The sequence below is a fragment of the Sceloporus occidentalis genome, unplaced genomic scaffold (genome assembly GCF_023333645.1).
Source record: "Sceloporus occidentalis isolate IW3139 unplaced genomic scaffold, rSceOcc1.0.p SCAF_4, whole genome shotgun sequence".
Classification (NCBI taxonomy): Eukaryota; Metazoa; Chordata; class Lepidosauria; order Squamata; family Phrynosomatidae; genus Sceloporus; species Sceloporus occidentalis.
In genome coordinates, this window is record NW_028316984.1 from 43,115,476 (window position 1) to 43,138,180 (window position 22,705).

General features: G+C 40.6%; 1 protein-coding gene across 2 annotated transcripts in view; it reads left to right on the forward strand.

Moving 5' to 3' along the window:
* Positions 1-22,705, forward strand: part of FIGN (fidgetin, microtubule severing factor) — a 165,829-nt gene that overhangs the window by 44,602 nt on the left and 98,522 nt on the right. Inside the window, exon 3 of one of the 2 annotated variants that reach the window (XM_089523306.1) lies at positions 21,863-21,916. The exons of the other annotated variant lie outside the window; for it this stretch is intronic. Coding sequence (XP_089379432.1) covers positions 21,863-21,916 — 54 coding nt within the window. The remainder of the gene's footprint in view (positions 1-21,862; positions 21,917-22,705) is intronic. 2 annotated transcript variants of the gene reach the window in all.

Sequence of the window (22,705 nt, forward strand, 5' to 3'; positions counted from 1 at the left end):
CGTGGTTTCCAGGGCTGTGTAGCACTGGGTCGGGAGTCCCTTTGGGACACAGGAGCGCTGAGGGCATGCGTTGTGGCCATTGCGGGGGCCACAGCATGACAGCATCTCCTGGTGACTAGGGGCTTGATTAAATACATGCGATCGAATGGTTGCATGGACAGATATATGGCGTTCCCTTAGCCCCTAGGCCATCCCGAAGCCTGGCCATTATCAGGTATTATGGTTCATCATACAACAGCGGGTTGTATGATGATCCAGATCCAGACCTCATGCTTTGGGCCAACCCTACTTTGCTAGCTGGTTGCTTAATAAAGTTGTGGCCTTTCCTCCATATTGCTGGCTCCTGTTTTTCTTGTAGTGGCGGCCTCCCAGGCAAATACTATGCAGATCTGTGTACCTCACTGCAGTTCTAGAATTCTAGAAAAAACACTGTGTGTAAAGGGTTCTGGAGCAGATCCTGGGACATTACAGTATGACTAGTCATGAAATTTCAACCTGTGTAGAGGGTGCAGGGATGTGTTCACCCACCTACACCCAAGTGTGTCCTGTGTGTTTCTGAGCTTTATGCATTGAGAGGGAAAGTCTTAAAGTGGCTTTTGCCCATGCTCACTAGAATATTTACTTGAAATCTCCCTGGGAATCAAGTTCCTGGATAAAAATGATTATTAATTTACTCCATAGTACCCTGGACATACCTTGTCCCATCTGATTTTGGAATATAAGCAGGGTCAGATGTCCTTAGTACTTGAATAGGAGACCACCAGTGAATATCAGCAATCTCCAAGTAGGGCTATGGAATACATCTGCCTGAAATCCTGGAGAATATTGCTGCTAATCAGGCTTGAAAATATTAGGCTAGATGCACCAACAGTCTTCCTTGATATAATGCAGCTTCCAATGGAGGAGTCAGATTACTTCAGATTACTTATCCCAAGAACAGAGAAGTTAGGAACAGGCTGTGTGTACACAACTCTGTGCCCACGACTGCATTGCTTGAACAAGGTTCATGTGAGCCAACATCTAGTTATGAGTTATGAAAGCCAAAGAATGAGATACTGTGTAATCAGGTACTTTTATTGACTATGATTAATATTTGAAAATCCATTTACTTCAAACTTACTTGGCTGGAATGCACTACAGCAGGGCAATGGAGTAAAGAGTCTTCCAAAGCACAAGAACCTACAAGAGATGTACAGTTGGCTCTGTATCCACAGCTTCAACTACCCATGGCTTGAAATTCCACAAACATTGATTTTGCTGTTTTATATAAGGGCCATAATTTTACTATGCCACTGTATATAATGGGAGCTGGGTATCCATGGATTTTGGTGTCCATATGGGGAGGGGGGAGTCTTGGAACTAAACCCCAACAGATACCAGGGGCCCACTGTAGTTTTATGAATACCTGATGTTCCTATTTGAGAACTGGTTATGATATGTGCAAGGGAATTCTGGTAACCTTCACGTGATCCAAAACTCGGCTGATATTCACAACGAGAAACCCATTACGTACTTATGAAAACAGTGTTTGAAGTTTAATGTAGCTGTGCTGGAGAAATTCCTATTCTGAACCAGTTAAATATTATTTTTGTGAGTAGGAACTTTATCCACAACAGACAGAGAGTGAATTGATGCTTAAGTGAAAAATAGTAGCTACAGTTTTTGGGCAACTTCTGGTTCCCCAGCCTGTTTGGATTTTACAACATTACACCGTTCTCTCTTCTGCTGTTGCCTGTAGTGATGCGTGCAAGTGTTACTGAAATACACTGGCTCTTTCTAGGCATAACGGGAGAAGCAGTATCCTATCATTGCCTAATCAGAGGGAGTATGTTAGATGGCTTGGAGATGTAAGGAAAATAGACATCTGGCAGTGCCAGCTGACATCTGTCGAGAGCACTTTACAAGCCAGCTGTAGCCTAGCAAGTGAAATTGGGGACATAAGTTCTAGATTTACAATTATAACAGATCTCTATAGTGATTTCCCCCACCCCCCTCAGAAGCCTTAAGAACCTGTTATTTTATATCCATAAAGGTGGTAGTATGTCATTGTTTTTAGCTACACACATACTAAAAACAGTGGACTAAAGCATCTGAAATGATGTATCAGGCTGACCTAGACAGGTCATGGCCAATACTGGGAGGCAGCTTGCTTAAGTGCTAGTTCCAGAGAGGAAACAGAAAGACTTTGTGCTCGGCATCGTATTCACTTCTGTGCCCACTGGGTTTGTATCCATGCTAAGTAGCAACTACAAGATGAGCTTGAAAGGCAAGGCAACTCAAGGACTGCAGTGGATCATTTGTCTGAATGCCTTGGAGGTATTTGCATGAGCAAAGCTTGTGGCACCAACCTTCACATAAGCATTCACAAGACAGTATACAGAGAGATTATTAGGTTGGATCTAAATCATTATTTGGATTCCTTGACCTGTCTTAGGAAATTTTGCTTTTTCTAGACACATTTCTAAATCTGTTAAATTTGAATTATAGTGCCTGCTTGGATGTGGTTTTGTAAGTGAAAATAAGAAGTTACAAAGTTTTTGGTACAAGAAAATAGTAAAGACATAATTTACGGGGTTTTGTTTTGTTTTTAAACCCTCATTTCTTAGAATTACTTTGCAACATTTGGAGGATGGTTGAAAATGAGGTGGACACTTTGTGGCCTCCCTAGATAGTAGTTCCCCTCAGCCATAGACAGCAATAATATATGTTGAAGGAAAATGGGATTTGAAGCCCTGCAGCTTCTAGTGGGTCTTAGGTACTCAGTATGGTCGTTTATTACTTTAAGGCAAACTTGAAATTTGAAAACATTTCACAAGCATTTGTAAATGTCCACCAACAATGTGTATCTGTATAAATTTAATACAGAGTAAATATTTAAATTATTATTATTATTAATCAGCAGGTATTTACCACAATAATATGGTGCCTGTTGGGTAGGGATATGTTATCAGTTAAATCCAACGGATGTGCTTAAGCTACACAGAATAAACTATCATATATTGCATATGTGTGCACACTGAAAATTGGAGCATTTATGCTCCTTCTCTTCCATGAGCCATCTATTACTAAACTCATTTTTAAACAAGTATACAGAAATTGTTAAAACCAATCATGCCTTTGTTTTGATAAAAAACAAAGCCTGAAACAATATTAGCTAAATTCTACAGATAAAAAGAGAATCATGTAATAACTTGGAACAGATTTTGCAGGGACCTTATTCAACCTTGGAGGGCTTAATTATGTCCGTGCTTTTAGCACAGGGCAAAGAAAAACATAAAATTAAGGCATGAAAGAATGTTCCTATTTTGAACATAACAGTTGGATAATTGGTATGGGATTTTATTACCATTCTGTTCTATGAAATGCAGTTTTCCCTTTCAGATATAACTTCGCAGTCTATTAAGTTAGATTCTTGGTGGCATGAGCCTGGTTGGAGAGGTTAAGAAGTACTTGAAGTCTTAATGCAATTGTCAGTTATCTTTGGTGTGCAATTTCAGTATAGTATTATTTTATTCTGTTTAGCTGAGCTCTTTAGCCACCCCCTGGTTTCACATTCTTTTACACAAAACATTTCCTAGTTTAATTGCTTTGTTTTTCAGTTATTGTAGGCAGCAGCAACATGATGAGCATCTTATGCCCTTTGATTATACTTCGCTGCCAAAATGTTTATATTTGTATCTTGGAGTTGGAAAGTGATTGTGCAAGTTTAGGGTGGCCTCCAGAATTAAGAAAAGCTGCCTTATACCAAGCTAGGCTGTTTCTTAATCTGTCTTGTATTCCTATTCTTACTTGCAATGGTTGTCCAGTTTTGTAAGCAAAATCGACATAATCACCTGCTACCTGTTTATGCCAGGGACTAAACCTTCTGTATGAGAAGTGTGTGTGCTGCCTCTGAACTGTGATCCTTTTCCATTTATCTCATAGCCATGGAGCTCACTCTGATCTGCAAGGGAGAAACAGCTATGGAAACAGTCTTGCATGAGCAGATCTCTTTTCTCAGTAGAACTTACTGGCTGGACAGACTGTTGTGCATTTCAATCTCCGTCTTTGTGTCTGCAGCTTGCGACTGGGACTGTGTAATTCCCAGTGTTTTAGGTGCATGTACAGCATTCAGAAAGTAATGGGACTTGGCTATGATCTACCAACAGTACCCAATGTAAATGGTGACTGAGTTATTTCTTTTGTCTGGCAGCATAAATAGGAGTATACATAGGATGTGCATTCCACATTCATTTACTATGACAGCTTATAGCCTCCCTCATTTAACTCCTAATTTTAATAAAACATATCCAGGGGTAGCCATGTTGGCCATATAGCAAAGTACAATAACATCCAAAATCCACAAAACAGTGATATCATTATTGTGCCAACCAAAATGCACAAAATACATGTTGCAAGCTTTCAGGAGTCCGCTGGTGTCTTCAGAGAAATGTGTTAAAATCAAGAAGAAATTACTGAGAAGTACCACCACCATCACCACAACATCTTGAGAGATGCAGGACTGTGACTAACATTGTCACATTTTTCTTTTTCCTGTATGATTTTTAACACCTTTGCCAGATGAAGAAGCCAATATAGCTCTGAAAGCTTGCAACATGCATTTATGCATTTTAGTTAGTACAATAAAGATTCCATTATTTTGTGGATTTTGGAAGTTATTATTCTTCCTCATTTTAATGTTTTCCCCCATATTATTTGAAAATGATCATACCCATATGTCATCCTGACATTTTGTGATAATGACAAAAAGAGAAATATTTTAATAATAAAATACTCTGATAGCTTTTGTATGTCACTGTCTCAAAAGCAAATTTAGTTCCAAATCAGAATAATGGATTGGTGTTGTTCACATACATGTTGCTGTAATAGTGTGCAGTCTATCTGTTTCACTATCATTACTTCTCAGAAGATCTAGATGCAGAAGACATTTTCTAGTGTAGCCTTCTTTGCTAAAACAGCTGCCAGATCTGATTGTACACTGTCAAATTACTTGTCAATTATGAAAATTACAATTTTGTGTATTCAGGGTATTCTTAGTGGTGACTCTTCATTTGTGGAATTCACTTCTCCAAGGCTTATGTGGATATGTCTATTATAATAATAATAACTTTATTACGGCCAATTGGCCAGCACGATATGTCTATTATAATACTTCAACAAAGCAGAAGACTTTATTTTAAATGGCATTTTAACAATTGCTGTCATGGAGATTCATCATAATATTTATTTTAGAGTTGTTTATGAATATCTTTTAAGAATGATGCTTTTTGTAGTTGCATGCTTGGTATTATTATGCATTGCTTATTCTCCCACCATCATGTGAGGGTGTTAAGTATTAAATAGCAATTTAGAAATCTACTAATAAATATATACACAAGTAAATGAACCAACACATTTTGAAATGGCTTCCAATCACTTCTTGTTGGGGGTGGGGAGACATCTCTACCTTGACCCTAAAGTGGCTCAGGGGACCTCTAAAAGCACAACAAAAATGCCCCCACAGCCCTTAGAAGTGCAACCTTCCACTACACAAATATTGTATTTTTTATGGTGGTGAGTGTAATGGTGGTACATTCCTCCAGGTCTCCTAGGAGCTAATGCAACCCACTCAGCTCCCACAGTTTCCCAATACTGCAGTAAGGTGAAAATTGCACAGAATCATGGGGAGAAAACTCCAATTTCATAAGGAGATTTGTTTAATTCCGAATTCCATCCTTTCCTCAACATGACATTAACTGGAGGATGAATTAAATACTTAAGAACAACAGCAGGATGACTGCAAAATATTGACCTCATGTACAGACCACGGAGATTATGAATATTGATCTGTTTGTTTTATTTCTATAAAGCTCCACGTATCCTGAGAGCTCAGGTTTGATGTTTTACATCAGAGGAGAACCAGTGTGATATAGTGGTTTGAGCTCTGAATTATGACTCTGGAAAGCAGTGGACAAGTCCCTGCTTGGCCCATAGAAACCCACTGGGTGAGCTTGGGCAATTCGTGTTCTCTAAATGGCAAACATCTTCTGGATAAATATGCCCAAGAAAAACCTGTGATAGGGTGTGTTAGGGTCACCGTTAATCAGAAATAACTTGCTCACAACAACAAATTTTACATCAACATAGGATCTTCTCGTTAAGGTGCTTACAATAATAACAACAATGGTAATTGATAATTAATTCTTATTGACCGAAAATTAATTTTTATTTATTAACAGGTAGAATAAATAAGAGATTTTAGTAGCTTAAATAAATTGCCTTTAAATTATGAATAATTTTACTATCTTTTTGTAATATCACTTCTGCTACTCAACAGAGAAATAAGATCTACCCATATGCTCATAGGAAAGTTATTCGTTTTATCTAAATCATTAAAAATATAAGCAATTCAATTGTGCAGTGTTGTTTTCCAATCTACACATCAGAAATAGGATTGTCAAATTTTTGAAGTGGAATAAAAATGGTAATGAAAGTTAAACATTTTTGCTGCCAAGAATTTATTCCTAAGGGGGAAGGAGAAGGAATGGAAACAACAGCAACATTTTAGTAACTGTACAGTTTAAGTCTCGAAGCAAAACAAAAATAGGATGGGATACATCACTTACCCACTTAGGGTGTTAAGCTTGTCTGCAACTACACTTTTCTAGGGCTCATCCTAGCACTCCCTGGCCTCAAATTTGGATGGCCACTGTGTTGAGGATATTGGATATTGTTTTGTTGGTGCTTTTTATTGTTAGTACCTTTGTGCTTTTTAGTACATCCTCCTTTTTCATCCCTGGGAGCCCAAAGCAGCCGTATCTTCATGATCTCAATTGCCTGCCCTCACTTCCTTCCCACCTATAAGAAGCATCAATATCAGAAGTGCCTCTAAGGCACTGGTCCCCTTTTCTCTTGGGCAACAACCCTAGCACCCCTCCCCCATGCCAATTTGTTGATATTAGGGCAACCGTGCTACTGCAAATTTAAAAGAACCAGTCCTGTTCACTGCTTCCTTTGCATCCAGTCACTTTGGGAGCAGCAACTGTGCAGCTGGCTGGGCAGTGACCAAGAAGCCTCTCACCCATTCCAGCCTTGTGGCAAAGGCCAGTGTGGGAAAGAAGCATCTTGGTCACTGCTCAGCCAACTGCTTGGTTGCTGCTCCCAAGATGACCAGGTCTCAAATTTGAAAGTTTAATTTTTCCACTGCTTCTTCCCCACTGCCATGTGTTCTAATTCTTTGCCCCAATAAGTCTGTCTGTCCCATAATGATGACATTCCAAACCACAGTAATGATGCCTTGCATGTGAGCCTTGCAAGGGTTTCCCACCACTACTAGTGAAACACATGGCTAGGAGAGTAAGCTCACACAGACAGGTGAAGAGAGTGGGAGACACCACCACACAAAGTAGGGACCCTGAAATGATTTCCATGTAACTCTCATCCCCACCATAGTCCCAAAGGCCATTGACTCCCCTTATCTTCTTGCACACTGATACTCTAACTGAAGCCCCCCCCACCCCCCATTCCCCTCACTGCCGCCATTCTGCCCCCTTTCCCCCTCATGATCCCCCTGGACTGTCCACTTTCACTGCTCTAAGGGGACAGCTGCCTGGTGTGGAGCTTTGGGACAGAGTGCAATAACATAACCTCTAATGCCCTGTCCATAAAAGGACATAGACTCACATAAGTTGCACTTATGTATAGGCATGTGAGTTACAGGATGCTGTCTGTCAGTGGTTATCAAAATTATTTGACATTAGTACGAAAATCATTTTGCACAGTGGTGATGATTGTACATGCAGTCTCTTTACTACTTTTGAAGCATACATGTCTGGTCTAAAATAAGGTTGAGGTCATAGCAGCTGGCCTATTTACATTACCTAAATACAGCAAGCTTAGTGGTCATGACTTTTTACTTTCTCCATTCTGTTCTGTTCTCTTTATTGATGACATCTCCAACATTTGGCGTTCCTGGATGGAAATCATAATTTGGAGTCCATGGAGTCTGAGTAAGATTTTGCAACTGCCTTGGTCACTCTGGTGGATGACCTACATTATGGGATAGGCAGGACAGGCAGAATTCCGGTGATTATTGTGGAGTAGTCAGTAGTTGGATCAGTTGTGATATCCTTCTGTGGAGGGATGGGATTTGGGGGCAGTGTTTTGCAGCATGGTGGCTCTCAAATGATAGTATTGGGAGAAGGCTATTTAATCCTGTGGTCTCTGGTATTCACTGGGAGAGGTTTGGGCTGAGGTGTCACCATTATAGTGGGGATATTTAGCTTTATTTCACATTTCTGTACTTGTGATTTCAGGAAGGCAGTGGCAGTGATGAACAATCAATACTTGAACCCAACTTAGGAATAGATGACTGAGCAAAGGGAAAGTACTGTCAGATGTTCTGGAGATCTAGAAATGCATAACAAACCTGTTCTGGATAGGGTTGTATTTGTCCTGAGAACTGCTGTGCAGTATGCTTTATGTTTTGGTCATCACGTTTTTCTCCCCCTATATATCCAAATAGAGTTTTACCAGCTTCTACCCATACAGAAAGGCTAAAATAAAGCTGCTTTGGGTCACTTGGGAAGTATGCTGTTTAAATGACGCATGCGTCCTAAGAGGCCCAAGCTGTGCCAAATCCACGCTCCAGTCCTAAGGACTCTGGCCTCTTAAGATGCGTGTGTCATTTAAACAGGATACCTCTAAAGTGACCCAAAAACAGCTTTATTTTGGCCTGTCTGTATAGGTTCTCGTTCTTCTTTACCACCTTGCTAATAAAAACTTGAAGCCTTGAATATATTAAATTCTCAGCATATGAAATCTGTAATCCCAGTTAAACTCGGGAGGGCTTGCTTATAAATAGCCATGCAGAGATAGGATTTTCATATTGGGCTATCATCACCATCACCACTTCCACCACCATCATTATCATCATCAGACCTCCCTTCTCCAAGAAGCTGACAAATTGGTTGGAGAAGCAGAGAGGAAAGGAAAAAGAAGGAAGATTATGAGGGTAACTATGGGAAGTGGAGGTAGAAGGAGAAAAATAGGTGAGAGTTAGAACATAGAGGTGGAAAGGAAGAGAGGGAGCAAATGTGGGAAGATTTGGGGAAGGGGGAAAAGGATAAAGGGAACAAGAGAGAGGTACAGAGACAAGGGAAGGTTGGAGAATAAAAGTTCAACTAGTGGATGTGAGAGGTAAGAAATGGAAAAAGAGAGAAATGATGGGAAAGCATTTAGCCAGGGTTTGTGGACAAGAGGGGAAGAAACAAGATAAGGAGAGGGAAGAGAAAGCATTAATCAGGCATTGGGGAGGAAAAACTATGTAATGAAGGACTAAGGAACACAGAAGGACTAGAGAATGAAGGTGAAAAGGAGTGTATGCAGGGGTTGCCTGGGTGTGGGTGTGAAGAGAGAGAGAGGAGAAGAAAAAGAAAACATTTGGACATGAGTTGCAATTGTGAGAATAATGAGCATGAGAAGGAAATGAAATCAAGAGAAAGAAATCAGGTGACTAAGCACATCTGAAGATAATAAATAATAAATAAATAAACTTTATTCTTATACCCCACCTTTCTGCTGCACCAGTCAAGGCGGCTTATATGACTAGAATATGTTGGAATAATACATACTTTCAATAAATAAAATAAATTGACCCCCCCCCCCCTTTGAAACAGGATCAAATACAATACAGTTTAAAAATTAAACCTGTTCAAATGACAATTTTCTAGTAGAGGCAGTGGTCACATAAAGTAGGGAGAGTAGAGAAATTACATTGAACTATTCTGGGAAGGCCTGCCAGAAGAGATCTATCTTGACAGCTTTTTTGAAGCTCTCTAGACTGGTTATTTGATGGATCTCCTCCGGCAAGGGGTTCCATAGTCTGGGAGCAGCAGTCGAGAACATCCTTTGGGAGGTTGCTATTAATCTGGTTTTTATGGGTTGCAATAAATTCCTCCCGGAGGACCTGAGGGTGCATGGCAGATTGGACCGAGACATGGAGAAATATATTTGGGTGTCATCAGCATACTGATAACACCCTGCCCCATGTTTACGGATTATTTCTCCCAGTGGCTTCATATACATATTGAATAACATCAGGGATGTTATGCCCAAGATTGTAAGGGCAACCTGTTTATCCTGAGAGCGTGTAATGAGAATCTTCCTCTCCGTGAACTTATTCACAGTAGGGCTGGCACAGACATTGAGACACCAAATTTGGTTTTAAACACCATGCATGTAACATTTATTAAATCACACAAGTAACACAAACATTGATTATCAAGAGCTCTTTCACTCACACATTCATACAATACTCACACACACTTTCCTTCTGCTAAACATTGATCAGTTGTTCTCGAAGGCTGGGGATGACACCGTTGCCGCAGTAGATGCCAACAAAATGGAGATGAAAGTCCAGGGTCTTTATACTTTTTCTTCTCTCTGGCTTTTGGCTGCTGAAGTCTTGAAATATTGCAGCCCATTACTCAACTTCCTCTTTTGGGAGGACAGACAGGCTGTTCAGATCAGTCTGTGTTCAAAGCAACTCGTTCTGTTCAAAGCCCTCCATTGTCCTGTCAGTTCCTCATCATGGCGACTCAGGAGATAAGGTTCTTCCCGGTCATAGTTCGTCACACCTGGACGGCACCCCGCTTCAGCTTCCAAGTTTTCAGACTTTCCTCGCCTCGGTTGCCAAATACCTTCGTCACATCAATGCTTTGCACGGAACCATCTTGTTTGGTCCTTTAGCTATGTTTAAAGCACAATTCCTTGGTTCTTCGGTTCTTCAGCTCTGGGTTTAAGTCAGAACTCACTCATTCGTCTTACAGGGACAGGATGGCGCCCTGAGGGATGCCACAATTAGGCTCCGTTTTTGAGGAGCAACAATCCCCGAGCATGAGAGGAAGGAATGGAACCACTGTAATGCAGTGCCTCCAATTCTTAACTCTCTCAGGCGTTCCAAGGGGATGTCATGCTCTATTGTGTCAAATGCCGCTGAGAGGTCTAAAAGAACCAACAGGGTCACTCTTCTGTCGATGCCTAAATGAAGGTCATCAGCCAGTGCAACCATGGCAGTCTCCACCCTATATCCCATCCTAAAGCTGGTTTGAAATTGATCTAGATAAAGGATGCATTGATGACATTTTTGAGAAATGCCATCAAGGCATCACCCCCCTGAACGGTCAGCCATGATGGGCAGGGATTGAGGGGGCACGTCGTCTTCTTCACTTTTCTAAGGATCTTGTCCATATCATCGGTACTCACCAACTCGAACAGATCCAGTTTAATCTCAAAAACGGGTTTACTGGACACCTCATCAGTCGATTCTGCTATAATCTCGGCGTCCAAGTTGGCTTTTATCTGAGAGATTTTATCTGCAAAGTAGTTGTTAAAAGCGTCACAGCAGGCTGTTGTCAGGTTAAGTAAAGGGTTTTGCATAGGTGGAGTCTGTGTCAGTTCCCTTACCACCCTAAACAGTTCTTCCGGACATGACTCTGCAGACGCAATACGTGCAGAGGAGAAAGAATTCCGTGCTGCATTTATTGCTTTTTTATAGGAACAAAGAAACTTTCTATACCGAGTCCTGTCAGATAAGAGTCGAGATTTTCGCCAGGCACACTCTAGTTGTCCAACCTGCTTCATCATCCTGAGTTCTTTTGTATACTATGGTTGGCGATTTGAAGTGGGTTTGGAAAGGACGCTTGGGAGCAATCGTGTCAATAGCTCTGGTAAGGTCGATGTTCCAGGTGTTGACCAGAGCTTCGACAGAATCACCACCATTACTAACCAAGGAACCCTCCGAGGCTTTCTGGAATCCTATTGGTTCCATTAGTCTTCGAGGGCAGATCGTTCTAATGAGTCCTCCACCCCCGGTGGGACGAACAGTGGCTCTTAGTCATTTCTGATCATTTCTGAACAGGAAATGATCCGTCCATGACAGTGCAGTGGTATTAATTACCTCCTCCCACAGATATTCCTGCTTTGTGCTGAAGACTGCATCGAGGGTATGACCTGCATAGTGTGTTGGCCCAGAAACCAATTGGGACAGGTCCAGGCCTGTCATGGAATCCATGAACTGCCGAGCCGCACCTGTTAAACTGGTCTCAAGTGGGATGTTGAAGTCACCCAGAATTAGAAGTCTGAGTGACTCTAGCAGCAGCTCTGAGACCAGTTGCATCAAGATTATTATTATTATTATTATTATTTACGTTATTTATACCCCGCCCTTCAGCCCTAATGGCTCTCAAAGCGGCTTACAATTATTATTTTTCATACGACGGTTCCCTGCCCTCAGGCTTACAATCTAAAAGACATGACACAAAAGGAGAAGGGAATGGTGGTGGGGAAGGGGATGAGGTCCAGTGGTTCTTCTCTCCCTCTGAGGCCTGGACCAAGGCAGATGGACTAGAGGGAGGGCTCTTCTTCTTCAGGCTAGCCCTGGTGGAGCTGGGCCAGCCTATTCTCTCCCTCTCAGGCTGAAGGATGACAGTTATGGAGGGAGGAGCCTCTATCTTCAGGCTAGCCCCTGATGGAGCTGGGCCATCCTATTCACTCCCTCCCATGCCGAAGGATGACAGTTATGGAGGGAGGAAAAGATGAAAGCCATTCCTACCACATTTTCTGCTAATAGTAGTGCAGCCCACATATCCTTCAGATAAAGAAAGGGAATTATATTGTGGCTTCGGCCACATAGGAAGGAATAGGATTGAGAAAGTTAATAACAAAATAGCAAGCCACAAAGCAGCAATCTTGTGGTACTGTATTCAACAAATGCTGAGGCAGTTCAGACTTTTTGTCCATTGACCTCTCATTGAGTCGTGATGCTAGCTGTAGTTTGAGAAACTCTTGAGATGAGGAAGAGATGTTCAGGAGTGTCTACAGCAGCTGCTATGAAGCAGTGTGCAGCAACAGGAGTAAGCAGCACACAATAAAAGGAGAATTTTATTTTCAAGGCAACACTCTTACCTTGAGATCTCCTCCCTTTGTTCTGAAGACTAGAGAGGTCGAGTTCATAGATCTAGGAACCCTACTTCATATCCTTTGAAGGGATGACAAACCAAATTTCCCTTCTGCTGTTCAACAGTAGACCCTGAACCAATGGTTCAAATTACCAGTGCATTGTGAGAGTGTTGAAGTAGTTGATCTTTGAGGATAAAAAATCTGTGGATGGCCCTGTCCCATTGTCCCTAATGGCAGTGTGTGCACATGGCTGTGTGCATGGTACACTGCCAATACAAGCCATGGGACTTGAGGTCCCATGGTTTTTGGCATCTGTGGGGGGGGGGATCTGGAAACCCCTGCGGACATGAAGCTGACTGTACTTAAATGCTGTGACAACACAGCATCCCACATCTGTCCAAGGCAGCTGATTTAGTTTGTCTAATGGCAGCAGGATCACTTGTTTCTGTTTCTGTTGATAATTAGTAATGCTGATACTTGTACTTTGCTTTTACTTGAATGTGAAATTTAACTATGTATTATGCTGATTTTTTTTTATTGTAAGCCACTTTGGTTGTTAACTAAAAACTATAAATGTTAAATTCACTGTATTTCCAATTAGGTGGGTGTAAGAATTGTCATAAAGGGTAGAAGAAGGGCCCTTTATAGTTTCGTAAGGCATACTGGTGATAGTTTATGTATCTGTCTCCAGCAAAAGAGTAAGCTTTTCTGTTTACCAAGCAGACAGCAATAATAATAATGTAAAAAATGAGTGCAGGTTCCCATTGCATGTGTTAGGCTGTTGGCACTGATGCTTCTATGTTTTGTATAATCTGGAGAGAGTAGGTAGAAAGAGGATGAAGTTCCAAGGAAAGCTGAGCTGAACCTGACTCAGGCTCACCCTTTCAATATTGATGCCCTTGCAGGTATCAAGTAGTTGTAGCAGACTCAGCTGCATGTTACAATTTATGCATGATTTATTTCAGTTGGTCTTTGCAGATTTAAAAATTGTGTTTGCCTTCCTGGCTCACCATTTTTCCAGTCTAAAGATCATAGGTTTTATTTGATTATATTTTGGTACTCTGTTAAAGTCGACTGGGTCACCTTGCACTGCACATCTATTTAGTATTTGCTCATTTCTTTTAACATGTTCATTTCACTCCACTGTGAAAAGTTAATGCCATCTTTTATCTTTCACTGACTGGATGTCAAAGGACATAACATTAATAGAAGCCAGGCACCTTAATATAGTTTCATGAATGGCCTTTTGAAAAACACACCTACAATCCCCCAAAGAATGTAAAATCCACAGGATAGTGGTAGATCTGGTCAGATAATTCTTAATCTGTGCAAATTGCGTTCAGTAGCATGCAATGCAAATTTTGGACTAAGTATTCTGCCTAACTCTTCCTCATGCAACCACCCTCCAGCTGAGATAACCTAGAACATAAGACTACATCTTGCAAAGATTAAGATCTCTGATGTTAAACACAGAGATGCCTGAATTCTTTAGTATTTGCTTTATGGGGAAGAGCTTCCCATTTAGTTTTATTAAAGGGACCCGCTCTGTTTTTTCCATTTTTCCTTTTCCTTTTCTTTTTTCTTTTTGTTATCAGATTATTTTGTCAGTAGTCTGGGATCCACCTTTATGCCCAAAATTATATTTGAGGACCTACTTCTTCTTCCATTTATTTGCTGCTTTTCTCCTAAGGTGGGGCCTAAGGCAGCACATATATAAAATAAAATCCTAATACAATTAATAATTACCACATCAAAACTACTGAAACATATATTTAGAAAAAAATAGATTGTATACTGTTTATAACCTATATAGACCTTTGCTGGATCATACTATTCCCACAGTGGTCAGCCAGATGTCTATGGGAATCCTATAAACAGGACATCCCAACTAATATTCAGATGCCTTGTGACTCGTATGCTGGAGGTAACAGATAGCCATCATGACTAGTAGCTACCAGTATGTTTATCCTTCCTGAATTTGTATCATTTTCTTTTAATAACATCTGTGTTGAAGGACATCGCAACATCTTCTAGTAGCGATTTCCATAGTTTATGACCTATGTGAAGAGTTACTTTCTTTTGAATGTCCTGGACACACTTCAGCTTCACTGGATAACCTTGGGTTCCACTATAATACATGAGAGAGAGAGAGAGAGAGAGAGAAACTTACTGTATATACAGTCGCCCTCTGTTTTTGCTCGTTTGTGGGCGGCAAACAGAGGTGGCCAAAATGGGGTGTGCTGCCATTCAAGCCAATAGGGCTTGAATATTGGCTATTTTCCATTTGTGTGCAAGGGGGGGGGGGTCTGGAACTGACCCCTGCAAAAACAGAGGGGCAGTTGTACTTGATATAAGTCTAGAAATTTCAATCAAAAAATGCGCCCCAAAAAACCTGGGTTAACTTATCCATGGATCAATGTAACTATTGAACCTTAACTCTTATATATGAAAAAGAGCCATTCCCCATTCAGCGTGTCAAAAGGTGAGAGTTTAGTCCATCCTAGAAAATCCTAAAAGAAGCACTAACCTCTTCTCCTCTCTCTGCTGGTACACCACATCTAGCATTTTTTAATGCTTGGGTAGGAAAATGATGATGTTGGCTGTTTGGTGCTCCCCCCTTAAAGGAGAACCAAGGGAGTAGGGAGGAGTCAGTGCTTCTTTTAGGTTATCCCAGGTACTTCTTTTAGATTATAGCAATAGCAAGTACATTTCTATGCTGCTTATCAGTGCATTTAAGCACTCCCTAAGTGGTTCACAATGTATAAGCTAATTGCACCCAACAATCTGGGTACTCATTTTAGTGACCTCGGAAGGATGCAAGACTGAGTCAAGCTTGAGTCCTTTCACTGATATTGAACTCGCAACCTTATTATTTGGGAGTGAGTGGCTGCAGTACAGGCATTTAACCACTGCACCACCAAGGCTCCTAGGTTATCCCAGGATGGATCAAGTTCTCATCTTTTACCACTCTACTCAGAAAAAGGGATTCTAGCGGTATTATTCCAGCAATAAGGAATTAGGCATTGAAGGATTCAAATAAGATATTTGTGTATATTTTTTATCTTTTCTTAATTGAAATCAGCCAAACTTATCACATTGACATTAAAGCTATTATCACTACTAACATAGGGGCTGTGCAGAGATCCCTGAAGGGGCAGCCTCCAGCCACCTCTTTTATAGCCAGATTGGGCCCCTGGCAACCACACACTGTGGCCCCAATCTGGCCTTTGCAGGGCACAAAAAGAAGTAGCAAAAAGCGGCTCCTTTTTGTGCCCTGCAAAGGGTGCAATAGCTGTGTGCTGTGTGGAGCCTTGGTGGCACAGTGGTTAAATGCCTGTATTGCAGCCACTCACTCAAAACCATAAGGTTGCGAGTTCAATACTAGCAAAAGGTCTCAAGCTCGACTCAGGCTTGCATCCTTCTGAGGTCGCTAAAATGAATACCCAAATTGTTGGGAGCAATTAGCTTACAGTTGTAAAGTGATTAGACACTGCTAGTTTGGTATGAAGTGGTATATAAACGAAGCTGTTTGTTTGGACGCAGCACCAGAAGAGTGCCATGACACCGCACGCCACGTGGTCCAGCATGTGATGTCACACCGCCCTGGGGCAGAGCCAGGGCATGCATCGTGTAGACACTATGCCCGACTCTGCCCCCAATGTGGCCAAAGATGCCAGTGTGCACAACCCCATAGTCACTATTTTATTTGCTTTGCCTTTACATCCTTTTTGACATATGCATGCTTTTCTTAGTCCCACCCATGCCAGGTTGCTTCCCACACATATTGCACATTACAGACATTATTTATCATAGTTCCCTCCTCATCCACCTATCCTTTAGGGTAAGCACAAACAGTTATGCCTGCTGAAATTTTGTAACTTCTCTGGCATTGTTTTCCTTTGTTTACACTCTTTGTTGCATGGCCTTAGATTTTTCTTCGACTTACATATGGATCAAATAAAAATCCATACTTTTGACCCCCAAACCTGGCCTTGATGTATATGTGAGGCTGACTTATACACAACTATATGTGGTTTATTTCTCCATTTGTAATGTATCTGGACTGTTTTGCTTTGGGTCTGAAATGGAGCTTTGCTTCAGAAATCCAAAACACTTTATGCCTTCTTATTGATTATTGTGAGGAGAGCAAATGATACTGCTTCTACTGTTTTGAAATACTTCTCTGACAGTGTGGCAGATTTCAGATGCATAGGTGCAAGAGATTCCATGCTAGATTTCATGTCTTTAAAAGGTGCGAATACTTTTTAAAATGTGGATGTCTGTAATATTAACCTTTTTTTTAATACAACTGGATGAAATTTTCAGACACAGTTGTTCTTTCTAAGGATAGGAACACTGTCACATTTCAGACAGATGGATACAGTGGGTTTCAGCAAGGGAGAGTTTTCAAATTTGTAGGGGATTTTTTTTTCCTATGGTGTATGGACAATTTACATAAAAATGGCACACATCACAGATGTGTCCCTAGGCAAGTAACCTGTAGAATTTCAGTCAGACAGAAGCAAGTGATAGGATGAATGAAAAATATTTTGAGGACTGAGTAGGTGGCAGGACTGCTTAAGTTTGGTGCCAAAGTTGCAGACACTGCTTCATCCTAGAAAGAATAGAAAGAGGACCCTTTACTGAGAAAACACAAAACTGTATGAGCCAGTGCGGTCTACTTATTTTAGTGCTGGACTAGGACTCTCAGAGACCAAGTTTTGATTCTCTGATCTGCCATAAAAACAGTGGGTGGCCTTAGTTAAGTGACACACTTTTGGCCTCAGAGGAAGGCAGTGGCAAATGCCCTCTGTGAACAAATCTAGCCAAGAAAACCCCATAATACACCCTAAGTCAGAAATGACTCAGAGGTATATAACAACAAATATGTTAGGTAATGCATGCCTATGGGCAATTTGAAGCCCCTCTCTGTGATTCATTCTTGCTCTTTCTTTCTGTGTATGAACAAGTGTGCACACCCACACAGTATATCAAGATATGTCTGGTACAACTATAAATCCTCACATGCATGTAAAGCCCACAAAGAATAACCAACATTTTCATGGTGTTACAGTTACAAACAACTCTTACTAATATGTGTTTTATACAGAAAGTGAAACACCATAGCTTATTCTCCACCTATGAAAGTTTAACCTCTATCCTAGTGATTAGTTTGAGCTCAGCGTTTTCTTAGAAGATCTTGTTGCTGTTATTGCAGAGCATTTTCTCTGTGTTTGGTGATTTCCCCCTCCCTTCTCTCTATTACCATTTTAAACCACAGGTACCAGATAAGGCTTGCAAGATGCCGGTTCAGTTCTCTTTTTTGGCCTTTTCTGATAAGTGTGGGTAAGATCCCATATCCACTTCTGTATAATGCAGTGGTGAGGAGCTCAGAGGAAATTAATTGCTCGAGGGACCATTGACAGTCTCTGTGTCTGACTATTGAGCTACTGGAATTCTGTCAGCCTTATGATGGCAGGCTCCTCTAAAGTGAATCAGTTTAACTGACTCCTTAATTTCTTTATAAGCTATTGTCTGAAACAGAAGGACGTTTAGCCAATTTTTTGACAATTGGCCTTTCTTGGCATAATTCATGTCTCTCAGTCTTCTTGGCTGTGTTGCCAAAATGATCTGGGCTTATTTTTCTTTACCTTGTTCTAAGTATGTAATTCCATTTTAATAAGTGCTTCCAGTGAATTGATTCAAGTAGCCAAATGCAAAACTGACCACTCGAGAGGGAGCCAAATGTAAAATAGGTTGCAAGACCTGGAGGACATTATGTAATCCACTAATGATTCAGGGACCTCATCTCGCATGCAACATTATCTATTACTTAATTGCTTTTTTAGGCTATGGGGGGAAGTGCTGTAATCCTGTTTTTTCTCATGTTTTTTACTCTTCTTTTAATTTTTTTCCGGGAGGGGAGTGAATTGGTGAGGCACAGGTCCACAGTCTCCCCCAATGCTCAGTTACCAGCCTGGTGAGAGAGGCTGCATTTACATTGCAGAATTAATGCAGTTTTGACACCACTTTGTGAACACCTGAAGAAAGACATTTTGATTTTTTTAAAAGGTATCAAATTTAGTACAGTGCACAATAAATGGGCTTAAACATTTTTATTTTCATTAGAGACCTAAGTAAAAGCTCAGAGTAGCAAACCCCTCCTATGGGCCTCTACTAGAGAAACAAGGCAGCATGTCATATAAATTAATGTGCCCTGTTACTCCCAAGAGGTCTGCCAACATTTTCCACTGAAGTGCTCTCTTTCTGTTTTATGAACAGTGAATTCACCATGGCAAAGTAAAATCTTCGTTTTTGGATTGTAAATCTTCTAGTTACTCTTTATGCTGTGTTGTGTTACACACTGGATGGCATCAAATATGTTGAAGGTCGTGTTCTTGGAGGTTTCTTATTTGCCTCAAATATTCTACCAAGTAACTTGGGAAAAACACTTTTAGTATTTCTTTTTATTATTGTGGTTCCATTTGCTATGGTATTTGAATACACCAGAGAAAACAGTTTGCTCTTCTTAGTCCCAGAGATCAGTATGACTTTTAATTTCAGTTAACACTTTGTCTAAATGATAGCTGTACTTCAGTCTTCATTTGTTCTCAGCAATAATGGTTTGCCTTTAAGTTCAGAATAGGTACATCTGGTGTATTTTTTTTTTAAACTTGAAGCAAAGGCAGATTCTCTTTCCCCATTCTCATCCCACCCTTGGCAATTGTACATCTTGACTGATGCTTGCTAAGTGTTGCAATGGAGCTCCAAGTGTACAGTAAGCATCAAAGATTATTTGATAGCAGATTCCTTAGAAGATGTTTCTTCCATATTCTAAGTGTCATGGCACAGCATCACTGAACTACTGTTTCACACTGTGCTGTATTAATAACCTCCTTGCAAGGGAGGCCTTCTGCAGAAAGTTGGATTTTGGCTTTAAATCAATGAGAATGATTAGCTTAAAAGTTAATATAAGGTAGTCAGAATACAAGTTGTGAAGTAGGTCAGTACATTCTGCTTCCTTTTAAACTCTGCATCAGCAGCAGGCATTTTTTCTCAACCTTTTCCCACATCTTAGTACACAACAATGTTAACTTTGTTCCCGCTTGCTTCCTCCATTTGAAAGCATCTTTCCTTATTATTATTTTTCCCCAGTGCTCCCTCTTATATACAATTTTGTTTTCAATTTGTGTTGTCTTAATGTTTTAGCTAAATATTCTGTTCTATAGGGAGCCCTGATGGTGCAATGTTTAAATGCTGGTACTGCAGCTGCAAGGTTGTGAGTTTGATCCCAGGGCTCTGGGTTGACTCAGCCTTCCATCCTTTCCTAGGTCAATAAAATGAGTACCCAGCTTGTTGGGACCAATTGGCTTACAGATTGTAAACCACTTAGAAAGTGCTGAGTTCACTATGAAGTAGTATAGAACTGTAAATGCTAAATGCTATTCATATTGGGCATATCAAGCCAAAGTTAAGTATTATGTTACACTGATACCACTCAAAAAGTTAAGGAGAAATAAAACATATCATTTCTCATAGAATCATACAATTAGAAGAATCCTCATGGGCCAGTCCAATCCCAGATCAGTGCAGGATCGGCACCTAAAGCATCCCTAACAGGTAGCTGTCCAGTCTCTTTTTCAAGTCATCCAGAAAAGGAGATCCCACTACCTCTCTAGGTAATTGGTCCCACTGCTAAACCACTCTTATTATCAAGATATTCCTTCTAATGGCCAATCAGAATCTGCTCTCCTGTAAATTCAAACCATTAGACCTGGTCATACTTTCTGGGGCAGCAATGAACAATCAAGTACTCTCCTCTCTGTGGCAACCCTTGAGGTACTTGCAGAGTGCAATCATGTCACCTCTCCATTTTCTCTTCACCAAGCTAAATACGGCCAGCTCCTTCAACCTTTCCTTACATGTGTGTACATAAGTGTGGCTTACACATATGCAGTTCCCTTTTTTCTACAGGGTGCAGGGAGCCATTCTCTTGCCTTTGTGCTCTGTCCCAAAGATCTGCCTGGAGCTTCAAGCCTTGGAAGGGGCTGCTATTTCACTTTCTTATGGGTGGAGAGGGAAGCAGGCAGGCAATTCAGACCAGAAAGAAATCATTGCTCTGAACTGGCAGGGGAATTTTAAGAGAGTGCAGTCTATCCATGAGTGCACCCTCATTCCCCCCCCCCTCCAGATGAGTCTAGCTGCTATTTCATGATTTGAACTGCTGCTGCAGCCGCCCATACCATGGCTTGATGGCTGTCAGGATGGGGGGGGGGGGGGATGCCAAACTATGCAGGTGGAGCTATGTGCCAAATGAAGGATCTCAGCCATTATGTGACACCAGAAAGGAAAAGAAAAAAGAGGGATTTAAAGCACTACATGGCATTGCTAAAGGAATCAACAAATTGTAATATCAAGCTATATGGTTCGAGGAAACATTGAGCAAATCCCCATTTTAAAATGTAAGACTTTTTAATGCACAGACAATGTGAAAGGCACAATAAACATGTGTGTGTATGTGTGTGTGTATGGCATACGAACCACACTAAAACTATTACATCCATTTTCAAGTTATATGTTTTGGAAGGGGCATTATACATTCATGGCAAATTGGGATCCTGGTAAATCTTTATAAAAAGTTACAATCAGTTCCATGGATTAAATGCAAACAATAAAGCTGGAAACAATAAAAGAGCATCAGATCAAAGCAGTTATTATGAAAGGGTTTCACAAATCGAAGGAATGACCCAAATACTAAAATGGTTTGTACTAGAACAAAAATACATGGGAATCCTTATGCATTTGTTTAGCTTTGGCAGAAGCCATTGTGAATATTGCTACTTTTTGAATGATTTTGTCATTGTTATTTTGAAAGCAGGAAGTCAATATTCTGTAAATTTGACCAGTGCTCTTGTCCTTTCAGCAACTCTGGAAGAAATCTATCTCTTACAGAGCGGGTTATGGGGCAGCGAAAGAGGTACATACTTATATCTCTCCCATTGCAATCAATGTTAACTTTGGCAGGATTGTGCTCATTATGCAGAGCTTCTGTGTAATTTATATTCTTCTAAAAGTGTACTTTATATTGAATGTATTTGCTTCTCTTAAAATATTATGTGGAAAGAATTTCAGTGTGGTGTAATAGGATGTGAAAGTCACAAATGGGTGTTACAGAAAGGGGATAGAGATGGGAAGTGACCTTGGAAAGAGAGACACAGGGGATGATGACTAAAAACTCATCCCCAAAGTAAAAACAAAAACAAACAAAAAAACTTCACTTCACCTCTGGATAAGTGCTAGAGAGGAATGAGAACCTGAACAGAGCTTGGAAAGTTACTTTAAGAAGAATGAATAAATTAATAATGTTATAATCATCCATAACTGAGCCACAATAAGTTTATTTTCTGCATCCAAGAGTGCACAGGTGGTTTTGTCAAAATCCAACCCTACATTAGGTTAACCAAAAAGATTCTGAAGAATTATGTGCAAAGACCACAAATCTGGCAAAGATACTTTAAAAAGGCAGGTAGGGGAAAGCTGATAGTCTTAAGAATCATGTATTCTGCATGTTGTGCTGAGATTTATGAGAGAATACTTACCAAATTAGACTGATCATGTTACACTCTGATGGCTTTTAGGCTTGTTGGGAATAGGAAGGGCATTAAAAAGCAATGAATGTTGATTATCCGTTTTTTGGGGGAAAATAACCCTCTAAAAGTGTCACTATCCAAAACTGCACAAGCAGCAATTCAGAGCATGAAGCTTA